The sequence below is a fragment of the Neolamprologus multifasciatus genome, chromosome 19, assembly GCF_963576455.1.
Source record: "Neolamprologus multifasciatus chromosome 19, fNeoMul1.2, whole genome shotgun sequence".
Classification (NCBI taxonomy): Eukaryota; Metazoa; Chordata; class Actinopteri; order Cichliformes; family Cichlidae; genus Neolamprologus; species Neolamprologus multifasciatus.
This window is the reverse complement of record NC_140457.1, coordinates 25705850-25727903: the sequence shown is the minus strand read 5'-3', so window position 1 is coordinate 25727903 and position 22054 is coordinate 25705850. Positions and strand designations below refer to the sequence as shown.

General features: G+C 41.2%; 1 protein-coding gene across 4 annotated transcripts in view; it reads right to left on the bottom strand.

The window, feature by feature from the left end:
- Positions 1-328: 328 nt before the first annotated feature.
- Positions 329-22054, bottom strand: part of akap6 (A kinase (PRKA) anchor protein 6) — a 248945-nt gene continuing 227219 nt past the window's right edge. For 3 of the 4 annotated variants that reach the window (XM_085143172.1, XM_085143170.1, XM_085143171.1), the window contains 4 exons: positions 17287-20178; positions 15215-16498; positions 11794-11880; positions 4439-8986 (listed from right to left, as the gene is read on the bottom strand). In XM_085143172.1, the coding sequence (XP_084999298.1) occupies positions 8942-8986; positions 11794-11880; positions 15215-16498; positions 17287-20178 (4308 nt within the window). In that variant the 3' untranslated portion in view covers positions 4439-8941. Of the gene's footprint in view, positions 770-4438; positions 8987-11793; positions 11881-15214; positions 16499-17286; positions 20179-22054 lie in introns of those variants that run through there. The other variant, XR_014871151.1, reaches the window with a different exon arrangement.

Below are 22054 nucleotides of genomic sequence, written 5' to 3'. Positions count from 1 at the left end.
TCCTTGGTAAACTGTAGTGTCTTGTTCTCTACTCTTACATTTGTTGAATTTGTGACATGATGATTAAAAGTAATTAAAGTAATATAAGAAGTAAGAAGTAATCCTGGCAAGCATTAATAATTTTAATAAACGTGATGGACTGTTTTGAATAAATGTGATGCCAAAAGATTTTGTTTTGTTTTGTACCATTAAATAGTTTGTGTTGTTACACATGAAGGTGTCTGTGTGGTGTTTGAAATTTTGAAAGTCTGATCAGTAGTTCTTTCACTGGATGCTACTTGTTATATTCTCTCCCCATCCAGTCGCACCAGATGGCCCCTAACTGAGGAGCCCGTTCTCACTCCCGAGGCGTAACATGCCGACGTTTTGTCACGTCCCGCGGCGTTCCTGAGGAACTCGAAAGGAGACCTTCGGCGTTCTTATGGTATGTGGTGGGTTATGGCCGAAATCCAGTGCAATGACGCTCCCGCGGTAATAGACGTTCCAGCCCTGTATTCCAGCCCTAAACCTAACCTTATCCCTAGCCCTAACCATAACCTTTTTCCTGAGCTTAACCAGGACTTTAATGATGTTAAATAGCGTGTTTGTAAGTTATTTGAAGAAAAAGAGCAAACATGTGTAGATTGAGTCCATACGGTTCTCATATTTCCTAATTTTTCCGAGGTCGTCATTTAGGAATGTGGTGGGTAGCCGAAAACGTAATATGTTGACGATTTGTTACCTAGCGTAAAATGTTACGCTTTGGGAGTGAGAACGTGTTGCCCTGAGCCTGGTTCTGCTGGAGGTTTCTTCCTGTTAAAAGGGAGTTTTTCCTTCCCACTGTCGCCAAAGTGCTTGCTCATAGGGGGTCGTATGATTGTTGGGTTTTTCCTCTGCATGTATTTTTGTGCGGCCTACCTTACAAATATAAAGCACCTTGAGGTGACTGTTGTTGTGATTTGGTGCTGTATAAATAAAATTGAATGGAAGTGAATATTTGATCCATGTCAGGTTGCAAAAAAGCTGGTGCCAATCTGTGGATAGATCACTGGTGCATCTCAGGGCCAACATAGAGACAGGCAACAGTTCACACTCTTACATGATCTAATACTTATTTGTCTTTCCTGAACAAATTTGCTCTTAAAGTTAACTCCAGTCAGTTAGTCAATCAGTTAAAACAGATTATTATGGATTTCAAAATCTTGTTTGGTTTTCATACATGCCTATTTTCAGTGATATCAGCTCAAAGCGTCATTAGTAAAACTTTGATATTTGATTCTTTTGTCCATGAGGACATATATGATATAATGAACTGCATCCCTGGGGGTGAAATCATATTTACAGCTTCATTTTTCAAATCACACCTTATCCTATGGTGCTAACCAGATGTCACACAACAGCAGCCTATTTCGCTGGATTGAAAGGGTAGAGGGACAATTGATGAACACTATGGCAGCCCTGAGGCTTGCACAAATAAGGTCACACGAAAACAGGAATATAATTTACATGTAGATAAAGATTATGATATACTTTTTTTGACTATATTTGAACATTTCCATCTAGTGATACTGCATTGTAGAAGAGGTCCACTATGGGGGGGGATTTGCAGATTACTTGCAAATACAAGTAATCTGCAGGTAGTAAGGAAATAAACTACTAACTCGCTGTGTCCGCACCTACACGGGTATTTGTGAAAACACAGCTGTTTCGTCCACACATAAACGGCGTTTTGAATCACCGAAAACAGAGACTTTTTAAAACTCATTTTTTGCATTTACGTGTGGACGAGGAATACAGAGTTTGTCACTCAATGTCAAAGGTATGTGCCTTTTTTCCCGTCTCCTGCTTTGCGTTTGTATAGGCGCCCTGTGCTAGCAGTGTCCAAGCATTATTATTTTTTTTTTCCCTTTTCATGCTGCACCCCCCCTGCAATGGCTCTTCGCCTCCCCTAGGGGGCGGGCCCCACACTTTGGGAAGGTCTGGATTAACCTATTAACCTATCCCCACTAACTGCATGTCTTTGGACGGTGGGAGGAAGCCGGAGTACCCGGAGGGAACCCACGCAAACACGGGGAGAACATGCAAACTCCACACAGAAAGACCCCACCCTGATGGTGGAATTGAACTCAGGACCTTCTTGCTGTGCGGCAACAGTGCTAACCACCGTGCCACCGTGCTGCATTAATTTTATTAAATTATTATTTTTTTAATGTTGGAGGTTTTTTATGTTTGGCTGCAGTAACACAGCAATTTCCCAAAGTTTGTGATAGAGTATTTCTTATTTTATGTAGAGGCATTTTTTTGGTTGTAGATTCATGTGAAATGAAAAGCTAGAAAGCCAGAGCAGCATTTCGCAGTATTTACCTCGGTGACATCCAGGAAAAACATTCCTGGATGTATTTCTTGTAGTTGTTGTTCCGCCCTGACTGGAATGTTCACATGAATTCATAACATAAAGTTTACAGATTGTAATAAGTTGTACTTTTGCCTTTGCGTAATTAATACTGAGTTACATACAGCACAAATGCACCAGTGTGTGCTTAACGAGAGTAAACTGTTGCTTAATAGTAGAAAGATATTTCGAGTCACCATTATCTTTTCCAAAGGAAACATTGCTTTGCAAGAGTTGTTCTCTAATATAATTTCAAGTAATATTGCCACAGGTTGATACCACAGCAATAGTCATTTTCAGCCTCAGAAAATATTTTCTGAAAGCTAATTGGTTTATAGGAATCTGAGTATGGCACATTCGTGTGTGATGTGTTCTGAATGGAAAAGAGAATTTTTATCGCCAAACCAAAAACATTAAGTCAAGTTCAGATTTAAGTGATGTTATCAAGGAGACTCTCTGCAATCAGGGACGTATTGATTTGCAGTATGAGTAAGAGATTCATAAAGTATGCCTTTATATTCAACATACAAAAACATCCCATTTATTCCTCTGCCCATCCTCCCCATTATCCAGCGATCCTCACTGTGTTATCAGTAGCATTTCCTGGTTCCACAATCTGACCTCCTTCTGATGAAGTAAACATTGTTTAATGTTCAAGTAATATTGCCAACGTGAGTGTTTATCATCATATCCAATCACATTCTTCAGCTTTCAATTGTGCCTCATCTCCTCTGCAGTTAAAACTTTGCATCTCTGTGTGCAGGGTGAAGGTAAGCAGCTAAGCTTGCGGCAGCAGGAAAACAGGTCTTATTAAGGGCACAAATATATATCTTTGGAAGATGAAAAAAATGTTAATGATGCATTTCAGATGATTGAGGGCCTGACACACTGCTTTTGTCATAGGAAAATATCAGAACTCCAGTTTCTCCAGATTTCAGTGTAGAAGAACTGTGTACCAAACAACACTGCAAACCAGCCCAGTGTGGGCAGGTAATCTTAAGAATTACTTGTTGTGACTTGAATCAATCTTAAATTTGTCTATCTGCGAACAGCTGACAGTGTTAAATTTGTCTCAAAATCCCAAGTGGGCATGCAACACAATCAAGTATCAGGTTATTGGTGCACCTGAATGGGTGTGATTGGTGCACACACATTTAAGGTTTGGTGAGTGAGCGCGGGAGATGTTGCATGTAGTTTTAGACATTTGTACACACAGAAAGGTTTTCGAAAAAGAAAATGACCAGATTTGTGACGCTGAATTTAATAAATTGTGTATAAATGATCAGTATTTATTCAGGTTTGGATGGAGAATCAAGTAAAGAAGACATGAAGTAGAACTGGAGGTGGCACAGCCGAAGACAGGACATTTTTCATTGGGAGGGACCAGAATGGAAAGGCTTAGAAATAAGTAGATCAGAGGGACAGTTCAGGTTTAGTTGTCAACAGACAATGTTAGAGAGGCAAGGCTGAGATGGTTTGGACATGTGCAGAGGACGGATGAATGTTGAATATGGAGCTGCTGCTCAGGAGGAAAAGAGGAAGACCTCAGAGAAGGTTTATAGATGAAGGACGTGCAGAGAGTTGGTGTGACAGAGGAGGATGCTAACAATAGAGTGAGATGGAGATGCTGTGGTGACCCCTAAAAGGAATAAGACAAGAAAACAATCCACAGTTGGTGACACTAGCAGACCACATTTGCTTGCAGTCTCATAGGGTTAGGGTCTATTGGGCTATCCCATGTGTTGAAAGTGGTAGTAAATGCTAGACAACAGCGTGTCAGAATGTAATGAAGAAAGAAATGGGAAGTTATTATGTAATAATTGGAAAATATGCATCATAAATGCCCCACTCATCCAACCAACTCCACATCTTCAAGGTTGTTTTCCAAACTCTCTCTAGAATGAGCTTTTTTGAACTTTTGATGCTTTTCTGAAGCACTTCGATCAAATCACATGATCACCAGTAACTTGTCTCCCCTGTGTATTAGGTCCAGCATGATTTCTGCTCTAATCAAATTGAGAGATAAAAATCAACAAAATAAACAAAGCACAACACAAAATCACAGAATTGTTTTCCAATAAATTAAGTTTATTTCAGTTGGCTTTAGTTAGCAGGAACCATGCACTCAAGCTCTTTATGGCAGTACTAATAATAAAGATATTTCACATCACAGACCACATAAAGAGAAAAACACAGACTCCAAGCATTCCCCCCTCTTGCATTTTACATCAAGGTTTACACCTTTACATATATACACAAGCTCAACATGAACCTTGCTGTTTTTTCTTTTTTTTTTTTAACATTTTTTTCTTGCATGTTGCATGTTTTCTACCTGGGAAAGCAGTGTATTTATTTGAAAAAAAAAAAAGGTAGGAGAAGTAACAGTAGAGCAAGGCACACAATTATACTTTAAAGATTTCAAATCCTATATTGTCCTACACACACACTTGTCTCGGCACCAATCCCAAACACTAGCGTCACTGCTAATCGTCATCTCAGGAGTCGCCCAGAAGGTAAAAAAAAGAAATAAAGAAAATGATACATGATACAATATTTGTGTAAATACATACAGCAGTATTAATACAACACACGTCCCATCAACAGTGATCAAACTGTAATGTCTACACAACACCACTTCAGCTCTCACCAACTTTGGTCGTGTTGCATAGATAGAATACCGTTTTGTTTTTATGTCGGGTTTTTTGTTCCTTTTGTTTTTGGACACCTGGTTTAGTTCAGTTTGCAAATGCTGTTCTACAGGGGAAACATTTTATTCCACATGTAATTCAATGGACTTCTTCACCACCATGTAGCTACTCTCAAATAGCTAATAAAGTGGTAAACAACTATCACTGAATAGATGAATGCCAGCAGAGAATTTAGTCTTTTTTCATATTTGGTTTGACTATCAAGCAGCACTTTGAAAGGTTATACTGGTTCTGAAGGAGACAGAATGAAAACTGACAAACTGAACGATCTATCAAGGATTCACTGTAGTATTGTCACAAATTTACCCTACAAGACACGGTTAGGGTATGTTCAATGAGTCTGCAAAGCAGGACAGTTCTCAAAGAACTTTCTCAAAATTCTGTCCAAATTAGGCAGTACTTATCATACACCTGCCTTTGGACAGGTATATACTTTAGATTGACTTGGGGAACCTGGAGAAAATGAGTCGCAGCATTTAACTGCAAAAGCAGACAACCTCCCTCCCCAAAAGACAGTGTTTGTACATTAATCTTTGAGTCCTCAATTGCAAAAAGCTTGAGAGCTATGACATAATCAGCTAGCTGGAATTAAAACAAGAACAACTCTTCTATGTCTTTTCCTAAGTTTCACCAAGAATTAACTGGTCAGTACATCAAATGAGGAGTAAGCACTTCATATTCAGTGAAATTGTCATAAGTGTAACAGTTTCAGGCATTTGACCAAAGTTATAATACTGTCAATTTCAGTACTTGTGGAGACACGTCTTAAGATTTAGCAGTGTTAGATAAAGACAGATCCGAATGACCTCTACAAATGGATGAGAAGGATTCAACTGTGTCCGATTCCTTCAGTCTGTGTTCTAGGTAGTAAATAGCGATGTTCCTGGGGACTATTGAAAATTATTTATACTAGAAGACCTGTCTGATTTTTCTGATACAAACATGTATTTTAGAGCCATTTAAACAGTTAACCGCAGTTCTTTAACAGACTGTATTGAAAATGTTGCTGAGATTTGTGCAAAACAAGCAACCAGTCTAGTTCATTTGCCAAGTGCAGCTAACCTTAACAATGCTAGCCTAAGTAGCGCTAGCACTAAAGACTACAGCTGGGACCAAGAGCTTTATTTTCTGTTAGCATAACATCCACAGAGAACCAGTAGAACGCAGAATGTGGTTACGTATTGCTCTGTTTGATGGTTATATGCCAGTTTACACTGACACAGCTAGCATACAACTGCTCAGAGAGCAGGGTGCTGCTGTCTTTTGGGACTGTAGCCCCAGTTGGTGGATCTGGTTGATCTTAGAACTAACAGTTTACTTTTATACTTAAATTTCAACTTCAAATGACTGGCATTTCTGAAGCTGACCAGCAAAGGTAACATTTAATATTTAATCAGTCACACACATCCTTAGTAATTGCTTTGTTCAGTCAAAATACACTTTTATGTTTTTCTATGCGGTATAAGACGACTTTGTGTGCTCTTTGTACCTTAATCATAAGAGTTTAACAAAACAGATTAATGCCAGCAGAGCTGTTTTAGTGAGCTTAATATTTGTAATATTTTTTATTTCTCTTATCTCTCATATCATCACTTGTGTATTCATGTCTGTTAGCATTAAGCTCTTCCCACCCTCCAAATCTTTTTTCCTGAAATCTTAAATAAATTTAGTTTAATTTATTTGATTATAGAACCATGGCTTGGCGATCCACTAACTTACACCACAACTCAATTTTAGTGCTGTTTCTACTACAATGACGGGCTTCTACCACAACCACTGTGAGCAGACCTAATGAAACTGACCATGTGACAGTAGCAGATTATGAAAACCTACACAATCTAGCAAGTGTTATTTTTAGGAAGTTACATGCTGAAACACTGGGCTATGTAACTTTAAGCAGTGTGCTGTAAGAAAAGAGTGTTTACAACAGCAGTGTAAAAACACCAACTTAGATACAGTAAGAAGCAGACTTGGTAAAGATAAGATGAACAGTGTCACAACCAATACTGAGGTAGCTCCAGAATATTATAGAACCAGAGGCTTTTGAGGAGTGATGTGAGACAACAGAAACAGACAATGAAAAATCTGAAAAAATCAGAGCTCCAGTTTGTTTGACTTCAGGTCAATTGAATTTAGGTCTTTTGCTTAGAAATTAAAAAAGTGAAGCAAAAAATCAATTAGGCAGTTATATAAAAGTCAGATGTTTCCCTCAGCCACCTTGTTTTCAGTCTTTATGCCCCTTATTGGTCAAATAAAGTTTCCATAGCCATACCTGCCAAAGAAACAAACCCATCACCCAGTTGACAGAGCTGCCATAGATCAGCGGTCCCCAACCCCCGGGCCTCGGACCGGTACCGGGCCGCAAGAGTTGAGGCTCAGGTGTGAAATGTATAGTTTTCAGGGTTTTTATCGGTTTTCAGCGTTATTTTGTTATCGTTTTTATCGTTAACTCGGTTTTCCTGGGTCTTTTCACGTGTGTTATGAGTAAATCTTCTTTTTTTCGGTACCGGTACTAGTTTTATTTTGTTGTATTTATCCGCAACACCTTAAAGGCCGGTCCGAGAAAATATTGTCAGGCATAAACCGGTCCATGGCGCAAAAAAGGTTGGGGACCGCTGCCATAGATGTCCAGAAAACGCCTGACAGGATGCAGGTTTCACTGAGCTGTTATTTCGTTTTATTCACTCAACCTCGGGTTTCGTTCATGTTAGATGATTTCTGTTTGGAAACAGTGATATTTTTGTCTTCTTTTGTCATAACTGACGAGTAGCAAATAATTTTCAGGAACAGAAAATGGGCAGCTGTCCAGAACCTCTGACAGAAGACTTGAATGACTTGTAGTTGAATTTATTATTCATGTTTGTGTGGAGTGCTCTACACAGTGACACACTGATTTATGCTCATCACCACATCATGGTTGTTTTTCTGCTGCTATTCTTATAGCATTGATTCTCAAACTTTCCAAAAGATCTGATTGGCCTTTGATATCTTTTTTGTTTTATATATCATTTCAACTTTTTTAAAATATCTAACCTTTTCCATTTTATGTTGAGTCAGTTAGATTAATTGCATGAATTTAGCAGTAACAATTGGACCAGATTACCTCTGTGTATTAATGTAACATGTTTTCTTTGTGGAAAAACCGGCCTCCAGGAAATAAAACAAAGAAAGAAAAGAAATTCAAAAAAGTACAGTAAATTCCACCTGATTTCTAAACAACTCACATTAGTTAAATTTACTGCTTATTGAAAGTTTAAAAGCTCAGGTAGCACTGTTAAATTGTTTTAAATAGTCAAAACAAGCTACAAAACATAGCAAAATGAAAATGAGGCTGATTCTGCATTGCCGGCATATAAACAGTAAAGCTAGTCTGTGTTGTTCAGTGTATTTTCCTCTTTAGCCCAGTGTTATGTAACGGACACGACATGAAATTATATGAGTCATGGCCCATATATAATATCTCTCTGTCCTTAGTCACCTTGAAACAGTTTGCAAATTGTTGCTGGACATAATTCTGCTACAATACTTTCTTTATAACTCTTAACATCGTTCTCCTAATGATTGTATTTTCATATTCTATATACTGTCCCCAGATTAACTCATAAATATGCTCAGCCAAACCCCAAAGCTGCAGCATAATCACAAGCTCAACCCTGAAATAAGACATAAAGACTCCGACTAAGAATCAGTTGACAATCAATTTGAAGGTCACCCTGAAATGATTAAATGAGTCAGTCTTGAATTACAGTGAGAACTGAGAGATGATAAATGTGAAAGCTCCAGGAACAGAGAGGGGCCATCCAGAGTGATGAGGCTAAGAAGAGAGATCACTTCACCGATGAAGAAGACGAAAGGCGCTCGCTTACTGCTGGATCCTGGAGGTTCCTGCTCCCAACACGGCTGGTCTCTGGATGAATGGATGGACAGAAAGAGTAGTTTTGTTAGAGCAAAGCTGATGAAAACATAATATATTAATCACTCCCTTTAAGCAGTTTGTAGTGTTTATACCGTTTATGCTGCCCCACACTGCCAATCAATTTGGCTGATCGAGTTCATCTTTTTGGGCACGTCAAGAAAGCTTTGAGAGGAAGCATCAACTTCTGCTTCATCACTGCTTTGGTTTCCTTGCTTATGGCGACTTTGCCACTAGTTGAGACAATCAACTTGGATCTCAAACAAACTGTGTGCCACCGTTCAGCTACGGTGCGCATTGAGCTGGAGTTTCTTTCACCACACCAAGACTCTTTCCATTTGCCTGATTTGACACACTTTGCCAATTTTGTGAACATGAACACAAGTTGGAAGCCAGAGCAAGACTTGTACTGAAAAATAACATCTATGGTATTACTGAAAGCAGTCCAAACGACCCCTTTTTAAAAGCAAGATTATCCTGACCAGGACATCTTGAACTTTTGATTTTACTTTGTCAGCATACAGGAATCTGGTGAGGTTGTTACAATTAAAAAAATCTAATGAATAAAACAAAACCAAACAAAACCTGTACTCAGTCTGACATACACAGTCCAGCCAACAAAATATGACTGTAGTTAATGTAGATTAATCCACCGTGGAAAAAAAGTTCAATAAATGCCCTTTTTCATATTACCAGAAGATTACTCAAGATGAATTCAGCCAGCTGAGACACAAGTGTTACTGTGCATTTTAAAGCTGTAATATGCATTCAAAATGAAACCTTTAGAATCTACGCTCTTTTCCACATCAGATAATTTTTCCCTCTTATTTGCTTTTTGTTGTGAATCTATTAAATGCTGAATATATTACATTTTTTTCAGTTGTTCTTTTACAGCATGAATCGTATCGAATAATTTGATGTTTTATACATTCAGCAGCGCTCTCTATTCATCCCATGTACATAAGGTGTGTATCGATATTCAGCTTCGTCCAGTCTTCTTTGTGATGAAACTTTCCAAACATGAGTAAGCGATGAAGCCTGAACACACTTTCAAACACACATGCACGCACACACACACACACACACACACACACACACACACACACCCTCTCGCTCCTGTGTGTTTTGCTGCAGACCTTCTGCTGTCTGGGTCACAGAGCACATCATGAGTCGCATTCAGGATTGCTTTAATTGCACCTGTGTCTGTGTGTACAGTGTGTGTGTGTGCGTGTGTGCGTGTGTGCGTGCGTGTGAACAGGTGGGCTAGACTGGGCCACGCCATGGGGGTCAGGACCAGCTGTACACATCGCTGGTATGATGTGTGTATGTAAGTGTTTGTGTGTCCTTTTGTCATGGTGTTACATGCAGTGTGTGTGCTCACTAAGCTTGATTTTGCTCTTTCATTTTGTTGTGTATGTGGGTTTGCCCTCTTGATAAGTCTGTGCATGCACATTTGTGTGTGTGCGTGTGTGCATGTGTGTACAACATGTCTGTCTAACCTGCAGCTGTTGGGCTGTCAGAGCTTCTACCTGGACTCTTATGCCCTGCCCTCAGGGGTGTGTGCATGTGCATGTTTGTGTGTTTAGAGTATGGGGGCAGTAAGGTTTGCTTAGCCCTGGAGGCACCCATAGGGCGGCCACATCTCTTTCTCTCTTACACACACAGGCGCACACACACATACACAGTCACAGACATACACAACACACACACACAGATTGTGTCAGTGATGGCTTTTGTTCTTGTTCTGCAGCTTCCTGGTTTGATTTGATTTTAAAAAGAAAGAGTAAGATGAAAGCAAAACAAATTCACTGTTTGTGTGGCCGCAGCATAATGCAGAATAGCCACAGCTAGTTTATAAAATTTATAGTTATTAACAAGACATTACGACACATGTGAGGTGACTATTACAGTATTTCAGTTTGCATCATTTATGTGAAAGCCATTAAAACTCCCATCATTAGGGTTACAGCCTGAACCTGAATTCACAAAACACAAACGAATGAGCTCTAACTGAGATGAGTAATGTGGAGACAACTCGGTCCTTCAAGTTGTCTCCACATTTGAGAAGATATTTTGACAAATAATCACATAACATAAACCAAGAAAAACAACACTTTTTGGTTTTGCACATGTAAATTCATTTGTGGCATGTGCTGACGTTGCAGACATCGTCTGGCTGCAACGTCAGCGTCATGGACACGGAAATGCTCTTTTTTTTAATGTGTAGCGAGTTAACTCAGGATAAGTGGAAGAAAGCCATTAGGGGTTAAGGTTAAGTCACACATGAGGTGAGATGTTTGTCTTCTTTTGGTTCTTCCAGTTAAGAAACTCTTTTTGTGTTAATTTCATTTTATTCTAATAAATAAAGAGATAGCAGGAAATAATTCTGGTGTTGGTTCATCTTTCATTTTATATCTATTCAGTACGATTCAATGACTATATGTCATAACAAGACAGCGATTATTCAGTGTTTGCTGGGTAATAACACATAACTTTAGGCCCTTATACAATTGGAAATGGCAATGGCAATTTTATTTATACAGCACATTTCATTATAATTTAAATCAGGTATACAAAAATTCACCATACAAGACATTATCATAACAGCCTTTGTTTTGGCTTCTGCCTTTCTGTGATTGACTCGGTAGGCAGTGACAGCAATACATAATACAGGAGTGGAGCACTGCCAAATCCAATAATCACACAATATCCCTAGTCTAAATGTGTCCAGTGATGGATAGATAAATGATGGTGAAAATGCTGTAACACCATGTGACTTCTTTTCCCGTGTCTTAACCTACCCTGATGGTACCCGTCCTGTAGGTGGGCTGTCTCACTGAGGCTTGGCTCCGCCCCTGGGCTGTCCTGGCACTTAACTGAGAGCTCCCCTAATAGAGAAAAAGAGAAACAGAGCATTGTGGAAAAATTAGGAACATTGAAACAAATACCTAAATCAAATTAAAGAACAAAGTAGAGAAAGAGAGGAAGAAAAGATGGGAAAAATTGTTCAGTCATTTTTGTTTCATTGTTTCAACAGTGAGAAAGAGACGGTAGGGAGTCGCGATGTATGGCTAAAACGTGAGTAAAGGAGAGAGACAAACGAGAAGGGAGAGAAGAATAAATCAAAACAGCATTATCAGCCTGAAATGTTGTTTGTCTTTGTTTCCTAATCGGCTTGCACTTTCTTTGAGCCCAAACTGATGAAAAGTTACAAATTAAAACAATGAGCATCAGGCCGAAAACAATTCTCTCCCCCACTTCACTACGCTCTCTTAATTGGTTCGCAACTAATCGCTTTGTAATACTTGGGTAGCTATTATCCCTCCACATGCTTATAACAATACCAGGAAGTCATGCGCACAAACACAGATACACATATGCATACAGTTCCGCTTACATAAGCTAGCGGAGGCGCATCTACCCCCACTTCTGCTTTTTCTTTCCTTCATCTGTTTGCTGCTATTTTAATAAATTAAAAACTAATGAGAACGTTAAGCCAGGACAAAACGGCTGCTGCAGGTCTGGTGATTCTGTTAACAACTGAGAAAAATAAATATTCAAAAACACAAAAGGAAAGCTACAATCAAATAGTTTTATAATCAACAAAATCTTAAGAAAGCAAAAGTTAAATAATGAAAAATACTGAGAATAAATCTCACAAACTAATAATTATATCCATGAAAAACTAATATAAATCATTTTAATGTAATATTTCTGACAAAAAATGAAAAATTCCTTAGTTTTTGTTCTTCTTTTAGTACTTTTTTCATAGTAGTTGGCCTGCTGTGCTACATCTCTTTTAGATATTTGTGCATTTGATTTGGTAAAGGTCACAGTACTGCCAGATTTGCATGTTGAATTCCCACTGTAATTGCCCAAAGCCCTACTTCACTTTCATTTCAGCTGTTAATTAAGTCACATTTCCATAATAAAAAGAAGAAAGTTGGCTAATTACTATAGGGATCTGACACAAACAAGTAAACGCCTCTGTCTCTGATCTCCTAAAGGGTGATTTTCCAGCCATTATTGTCAGGAAAGCTGTAAAAGACAAAACTTAAACTCATTGTTACACAGATTTAAACTTAATGCTAACAAAGCATGCCAATGTTTGGAAGAATGTTGATACCCGGTTAAATTTGGTGGTGCTGGAAGCTACAAGCAATATGGACTATTGGGATGGTTAGCTGTTAATTTGTTTGCTACCAGTTTCAGACAGTATAAAAGCTTAACATAGCTACTGTTATTAAGACTTGAGTTGAGTCTTTCTACCATTGCCAGATTAGTTGCCAAAACTAAACCAGACTAAACTAAAATAACGGATGTAATGAGAAGGATGGGGCCTGACTGTGAATCTGCACGCTCGTTTTCTAATGACTACTGATTAACCAGTCATTGAGCCAATGAGAGATAATCCTCTTTTTTGACACACTGTATGACTAAGACTTAATTTTTTACTCAGCATGATGCACCATGAGAGAATGCATGAATTCAGAAAGCAAGCATTCACAGAGAGCATGTCAGAAAGCTGTTTTCCTTCCTTCGTCCTACTTCTATACTTCTATATATCAGAAGTCTTCTTGCAACCACAACCATCTCCATCTGGCAGCCTTCAAAAAAATTCTTTTTAGGCATTTCCACATTAGATTCATTTTACAACCAATAAGCAATGTCAGTGTTTTATTCTGTCTTGCTCCCAGTCAGCTCACCTACAAGTTAAAAAGCTAGCTAACTGGAATTCATGCTAAAGACATATACACTCGAGGTTTCCTTGGGTTCAACACTGTGACACGATCTCTTTCCGAACTCATCACATGTGGAAGCCTGGTTATAGCCTCTTGGTATCATAGTTTAATGCACTGATTAACTTCAAGCATCATTTTCCACTATACAAAATTAATTTAGTCACAGTGTGTATTTTAATCTAAACCACAACCTTTTCCAGTTCTAAACAAGTAGCACTGATGCCTAAACCTAAAGAGTGCGTAATAGCAAGACCAAAAAGGCAGTGAAGTGAAAAACCCAAACCTAGGAAACCGTGATCTTTTGCTTAACAGATTTGCAACTTACACCAACTGTCCTGCCTCCTTAGAAGAACTTCCTCAAACAGGACCAGTGCTGGGCGTGTGTATGCTGTATGGTGTATATGGTGCACCAGTATACTGGGTGTTTACCGGTGCCTCGAGGCGCCAGTAGTGGTGACTACGTGCAGGATATAGAAACGATTGCATGAAAACCAACTAGAAACTAGTTTAAAAATGAAACAAACTCTTCAGCTGGCTGTTGTTCTTTTAAAAAGCGACAACGCTGATAAAGAGGGGAACTGCAAGGTTGCAGAGATGGTAAAAAAAATCCCGTACTCATTTGCATAAAGAAATAGAAGACTTAAAAAGAGCACAAACAGGCTAATTCAGCGATGAAATGAATTGAACGATCACTGCGGGAAGGGAAAGCTCTTAGTTGATGAATCCTAATGAAATCTGACTGATAGTAATTATGCTGATGTTGTTCTGTGGACCTTAACCTTTTAACTAAAAAACTGAGAAGTCTGCAAATCCCCCTTCCATTAACGCCAGAGGGAAGAGAGAGGGATGAAGCAGAGGAGCAGAGAGGATAAGAAGAAGCGCTAAGAGCAGAAGGCATAGAGGAGGGGAGGACAGGAACGATCTTTGCAGGAGGAAAGGAAGAACAAATGAAGAGAGAAAGGAGAACACAGGTGAGAAGGTGAGGAAGATGGCGAGAAAAGGATAACTGGGAGAGAGGGAAGATGGAAGAAGAAAACACACGAGAATGGGGGAGGATAACATAGGTGGAAAAAGGAGAAGGAGAAATGAAGTGCACTGGAGAGGAGATGAGCATTGGATGAGAAATAACAAATAGAAATAGAGTACAGAAAGATTAAGTGAAAAAACTAAAAGAAAGCAAAAAAGAAAGCAGGAAAAAAGGAAAAGAATGCAAATACGAGTGTGTAGTGAAGAAAAGTAAGAGGAAGGATAAGGAGGATGAAGGAAAAAGGGAGGAGGAGAGGGCAAGTCACACATATCAACACCTGGCATGTCTGTCCAGCCTCAGAAATGGAAATGAAAGAAACACATACTGGCCTCATTACATTCATGCCCATTGAGGGGCTTGGACTAATACTTGGAGTAGAGTGGTAAAGTCAAGTATCAAGGCCCCGTATAATGTCCTGAGATAGCACATCAGGCTAATACATGGAGCACTAACCTGCTTCGCTGTCGCAGTCTTCGCTTCCTGCTGCGAGCTCCTCCGTCCTCTCCTCCCCTTCTCCTCTGACTTCACCCACTGAGTATCCACCTCCCCTTGCCTCTCCCCCTCTCCCCTATCTGCTTCTCTCATCGCCAAGCAGTTAATTTTGGGATTAATACGCGTGGCGGTGGTGGCTGGCTCTTTTGAGGGATTTGTAGCGGAGCTGCAGACACTTATCTTGGTCATTACGGCGCCCATATTGGATTCAAGCGTTTTAGTATCTGCCAAACATTCGGCTGCGGAGGAGTCTATCGGGGCGACACGCGCCCGGGGATTAAGATAAGGAGGCCCCTCATTACGACTTCTCTCCTCCTGCGGCGTGCTGACACTCGCAGCGGCCGCGACTTCTCCTCCAGCAACATCACAGAGGAGGTACGGGTGCTCACCTCGTTTCTCTTCCTCTGTGCCGGAGGACACGGGAAGAGGAAGAAGAGAGGAAAGGTAGTCTTTTGGTTTGGAGCCAGGCCCCTGGAGGGAGGTGGCGTCGCTTGTTGAGGGTGGGGAGGTGGAACATGAGCTGTAACAAGGCTCCAGGAAAGTAGAGGAAGAGCTCTGTGTGTCCTCTGCTGGACTTGTTCTTTGGAAATATAGTTGATCCTGGTTTTTCGCCAGTACTGTCTGCTTAGGGAGAGACAGGTAACCCAGACTGTCATCTGCTGGAGAATTGGGCCCGTCGTCGGACGTAGACTGAAAATTGTTGTTTAAGCAAGACAGTGAAGGTACGCTGTCATTCATTTCATAGCCAAATGACAGGGGGGACTCAAAATTCTCCTTCAGAAAGAAGTGCCATGGTTTCTTGGTGAGAACCATGCTGTAGCAGAGAGGCGGGCCTAGATAAACCTCCTCTGTACAGGCTTCAAACAGAGTCACCTCTTCCCTGATGTCAGGGCTGGGAGGCACAGACAGAGAGGGGTTAGTTTGCTCTTTGTGGGTACCATCAGCGGCACAGTAAGTTTCGCTGTCAGCAGACTTTAGATCAAGAGCGCAGACGTTGTTTTTGGTTCCGAGGCCGGGAGACGCTGAAATTTGCTGTCTGGTGCTTGTGAACAGCTCAGGGCTCGGGCTGTGGAGGCCTTGCGTTGGCGTGACGTATGACGGGATGCTGTAGGGTGCTGGGGTGGAGCTCTTGTCCTCTGTGCACTGACTGACCTCGCCGCAGTCGCTGTCATGGGAAGAGAGAGACAGGTAGGAGTAGAAGTCTCCCTTCTTAAGGTGGAGGGGCCTGTGGGAGTGTTCGAGCACCTGAAGGGAGAGGAAGGAGAAGTTTTTGTGTTGCCTTTTGTCGTCTGCTCGTAAGGTTTGGAATTAAGGATAAAATGTGCTTCACTTATAGTAGAGCTCTGTCAGCTGACTGTATGAGTTCCTTTTGTTTAAATGATGCTGACTTGGTTTAAAATTTTATTTGATTGTGGGCGAAAATCATAACAAATAGAATCAACTGCTAAATATTCATTTAGATTCTGGACATGAAGGATAGAAATAAGAATAACCTTTAGCGCTTTTATCAATAGCATCTCATTTGTTTTGAAAAGACTTGTAATGTTATTTTGTATTATTTCTAATTTAAGATACCTACCATAATTACTAAACCATCAAATCTTGATTTACATATTCATATTTTACACTCAGGCACTTTTTGCATGGGGGGAAGTAAAACTTTTCTGCCTGATTTCTTTTTTCCTTTCAGAAATAACATGACGACTGAAAACTGATTAGCTTTTAGATTACTTCACTTGCAAAAGATACCAAAGAAATTAGTCATTAAATCTGAAAAGTTATGATCTGTGATGCGATTTATTGAATTAGTCCAATTCAGTGAACCAATCGACTGAGATAACTTTTGATACTTTTGGATTAATTTGTCCAATAAATATACAGAATATACAAAGTCAAACAGGACCTCGGATGCTCCAGCTCAGAAATAATTTGATTCGTTTAGTGTTAAAGTTTTCAGCCACACCAAATAATTTTTGAGTTCTGTTTTCATGTTGCAGTGCAATATGTGCATATGCCTATCATTAATACTCTACCTTGTCTCTGATCTGTGCTAATGATGCAGAACCTTGGTCTGGAATGGACCCATTGGTCTCAGTCTGGCTCGGTTCCTCAGTCTGGTTCTCTTTGCTTTTCAGGGCCAGTGAGGTCATGTCAATAATCTCCATCACAAAATCATGCACGTTCTCCTTCTTGCTTTCTTCTACACAGCGTGGATGGAGGGAAGAGGGGCAGGGGAGGTGCTTGCAGCAGGAGGAGTGAGAGTTGTGCCCTTTTTTGGGGAGCAGGGACGAATCTTTGTCTCTGACTTCCCTCCTCGTCTCCTCTGTCACAAAAGATGAGAATCTGAACTTTTCCTGAATGGTGATGGCCTTCCTTCTGCTGGCTACCGACCTGCTGTTGTGCAAAGCATCGTGGGATTTGCAGTCCTCCACTGGGGAGAGGGCTGGAGGAGAAGGGAGGGAGGAGCTGTGGCAAGGCAACTCTCCCCGAAGCTGTCCCACCAAAGAGGAAGCACGCTTAGATGGGAAAGGGAGCAGCTCACAGGATGGGGACTCCTTTGTCTCGCTTGATTCTGTTATCACTACCAAGTTGCTAATATCTTGAACCAGCTCTCCTGTTTTGGCAAACACGTACGAATCACGTAGAGACTCTCTGTTCTTGGTGAACATGCTGGACTCCTCTCGGAGGAGCTCATCATCTTCATCCCTCCCTTTTAGACAGCTCTGGTCCACATTCCCATTCTCCACATCATCCACAAACTGGCTAATGTAGCTTCTTGTCGCGTTCCTCCTATTCTCCTCCTCCTCCTCCATTCCCCTCTTGCCTGTTTTTACTTTATTGTTGCCACCATCACTGTTGGCATCTAATAATTTTGCAGCTGAGCGGTTTAAAAAACACTCCTTATTCTGAGGGGACAGGTTGGCTCCACACTGAAGCTCATCATGGAGGCCTGTTTCTGTTTTAGAGAAAGAGGAAGTGGAGGCACGAGGAGATCGGATCCAATTTTGGAGCTCTCTTTTCATGTACTCAAGCCCCAGCACATAGGAGCCCTCCATTTCTTCCTCATCATCATCCTCAACATCCTCGTGACCTGAGGATGCGCCACTCAGCCGCTCTCCTTCTTCGTCCTCTTCGTCCCGAACGCCGAGCTCCTCCTCTGTGAGGGTGAGCGTGGAGGAAGACAGGAGGTCGCTGTCATCCTCATCTTCATCCGTGCAGGCTGATGTGCAAGAGACGTTCACAACCATGCTCAAACTAGTTGCGTCGGCTTCATCCAGGCCTTGTGCTCCTCTGCTCCTACCGTGGCAGCGCTTCTTAGAAGAGTTTGCGTTGGGTGCCACTGTGGGATCCAGCAAGAGGTGCCTCTGATTTCTGAGCATGACAAAATCTTCAGAGCCTAGCGATGAGTCCTCAGTGCTACTCAGCTCTGTTAGGGATGCTGTTGCTGAACTCTCGTTGATCAGCGATGGAGGTCCTTTCCACAAAGAGCATGAAAGCCCAGATAGCGGGGCGTGTCGACCACCGAGAGAGGGGGAGGCAGGGAGGAGGCTCCTCTGCGGGGAGCTGCCCCGAAGCGTCATGTCAGAAACACTCCGGGTCATTTTTGCCCCCAGAGGACTCTGGATGTTCTCCAGACGTTTCAAGAGATCAAGGGTTCTTCGGCTCAGCTCTCCAGGGGACGGTTCCCCTTGCACAGTTTCAGTGTTGTTTTCTTTTCTTTGTTGGCCTCCATCATATCCACTTCTCTGCTCCTTCTCCAGCTCTCCGAGACTGGCAAGGCTACCTCCAGTTCCTTCATCAATACTGCGAAATGGGACTAGGCCAGTCTCCAGAGAGGCGCTACGATGCAGTGGGTCTTTGGAGGGGAATAACTCCACACCTGGAGCAAGAAGGGACTCTAGAGAGGAGCCCTGAGATAAAACTGGACTTGATGCCCGGCGGCTGAGGACAGGAGGAGTTTCCAAACCATGGTACTGTTGAGTGGTGAAGTCAGTGAGATCACTATGGGACAAGAAAGACTTTGAGAAGTCAACAGGAAGTCCACCAACCTCAAAATCAGAGTCAGAATCCGCAGGTGTCAGGATGCCACGTCCGTTAATTAGGATTTCAACAGCCTCTCCACCTCCCCTCCTGTGTCTCCTCTTCCTCTCCTCCTCTCTGTTTCTTTTGGTTTCGCCCCTCCTCCACCTCTTCTCCTGCTCACTTTCCTCCTCTTCTTCTTTACCCACACCTTTTTCCTCTCCTGGGAATTCAAAGTTGGCTATTGTTGTCTCTGTGTCTCCTGTGTCACTAACAATCCCGCTTTCGCACTCAGACCGACGACTGTTTGAGGACTGGCCGCTTCCTCTTCCACCCTCACTCTCTCCATCTCGGCATCTTCTTGACATCAAACCTCCCAGGAGGTCTGGGAGGGATTCGATGGAAGAGAAGGAGGAATCCTTACTCAAGCTCTTCTGCAGCACTTGCTGTTTCCTTTTTCCTGACTTGGTTTTTTGCACTAAGGATGAAGTGGGAGGAAACTGAGGCTGTCTGTATAATTCAATATTGTGGAGGCTATATACTTGGTAGACATTATTGTTGTTAGGGGGTGAGGTTTGGGAGGTCATATTGTGCTGAACCTCCACTGATGATCCACCTCTAGTATTTGACATAATCTCAGTACACTCAGTAGCGGGGACAGGTGTTCTACTCGTGTCGGGGGGGTTTTCATTGGGCAGAACAGCTTCAGAAGGCAGATTTGGTTCTGTGGGGAGGTTGTGTGTAAGGTCAGGTTCTGGTATAGCTTGTGGCTCTGCTTCTGTGATTGTCATATCTGTTTCATCCCATTCCCATGAATCATCCTGCACTGGTGCTACTGGACCAGCTGACACTGGGCTGATTTGGTGAAGGTCCACCAAACCTGGTTCCAAAAAGTTCCCAGGAACCTGCAGACAAAATGAAAGGAAACACAAGACAACATTTGTAACTGGTCAGTGAGGTTTTAGAGAAATTCACTCAGATGCAGAAATCAAGAAGTTTCTTAATAAAGTTCTCAATCAGACACAACATACAACAAGATGGAGAAGGGAAAACAAACAAGTAACTTAGTCCAAAGACAACAACAAAAAGCCAGGCAAATAAGGGAAATAAGAAACACGTGTACTCAATTTAACCCCCAAACAATGGAGGGGAAATATTTCAAATTATAGAATTTTATTCATGCCAAACATATCATTGCATCAGTGTTTTCACAGCTCAAATACAGGAAGGTAACAAATCCATTTTGAACTTCTGAAAACTCATCCTGCCCTTAACACTCAATTTCAGACAACTCTTTGCTCTGTGTGATGACACAGAGACGGGTACCCCGAATACGAGCATCTCAAGCACACAGCTTTGGCTGTGAGCACAGCAGCCGCACTCACCTGCTGTTCAAAGCTTATTTACAAGGTGCAACCAATCAGAAGAAATGTGGCTTAAAAGGAAGGATTAAAATGTGATGTTTTATACATTTACTCCCTTACATGGACATTTTATCTACTTGGCATGCATAAATATTAGATAAAAATGTAATTTTAAAGGTAGAATCTCCTAGTTTCTGAAATAGCTAAAATACCATAAGTGGTTCTTCAGTGACCTTGTTGGTGTTAAAAGGTTAAATAAATCTTAACACATAAAAATGAATAAAAGACTGTTTCATTAATCGTTTGAGTGTTCGCTGTTAACAGTAAGTAACAGTACTGAGTCCTAAATCCATGAACTCGGCGCAAATGTCATTTAACCTGTTGTTTGAATAACACCCAGGAACTTTCAAAGAGAGCTTAAAGACATACAGTGTTGCTTTCCATTAAAGAAAAAGGGTTCTCAGTTATCATTCAAAGCACATAAATGTTTTAAGTCGTGCTATCAAACACGATGGGAATATAAGTCATGTCATTTTGGATGTTGTATCTTGTTTTGGCACAAAACTCTTTAAAAAGACGCGTCGCTAATCCCGCGTCCCTCCTGAGAACGCCGTCTCGACTCGGGCCTCTGCTTGAAAGAGACACACTGACACTCTGACAGAACATGTTCTGTGATCATTTAAAAAAAAAGAGTGAAATCAGCCCACCCCAAAGCAATTGCTCATAAATCTCAACACAAATTATTCCACTCTGGAACAAAGCGATGAATTATTCAAAAACGACTTCTGAGAGAAAGAGCACCAGGCTGAAAACCCCAAAGTAAATACGTAATCAAAAGCCTTCAGAAAGCTCGGCTGTCTAAAAATATGCTTAGACACAGGAATTCTTCTCTTCCACAGACATAATTATACAAATTGCTCCACGTCTCGTTAACAAGAGAGGGGGGTAATTCGTATTAGCCATTCATAGCCTATTAATCTAATAAACTAGTTGGCTCTGCGTGCGTGTGCGAGTGAGTGTGTGTGGATGTGTCTCTGTATAATGAATTTCTATTAGATTTGTGTTTATTCCCCTTGTGCTGATAAGGGAGATGGGGGTAATGACTGAACTGGGTTTTGCCACTGTAGACGCATTCAAAAACACATTCAGCGCTGAGAGGAAAGGCTATCAATCAGCCTAATCCAATCAAATCGGGGATTTGATGACCCACGAAAACCTTGTACATAATTTATATCTGTAATTCATCTCATTTCTATAATTTTACAACAGTTTATAGCTGGATTGTGGGTATTTATATGACCACAGACAGAGGAGCGTGGGGACGATCGGTGTCCAGCACTCACAGTATCCTTAAAAACATGTTTCTTAAAGCAGGAAATGACTGTAAAGTGTTGCTGGGAACCTGGCAGAGTGAGAG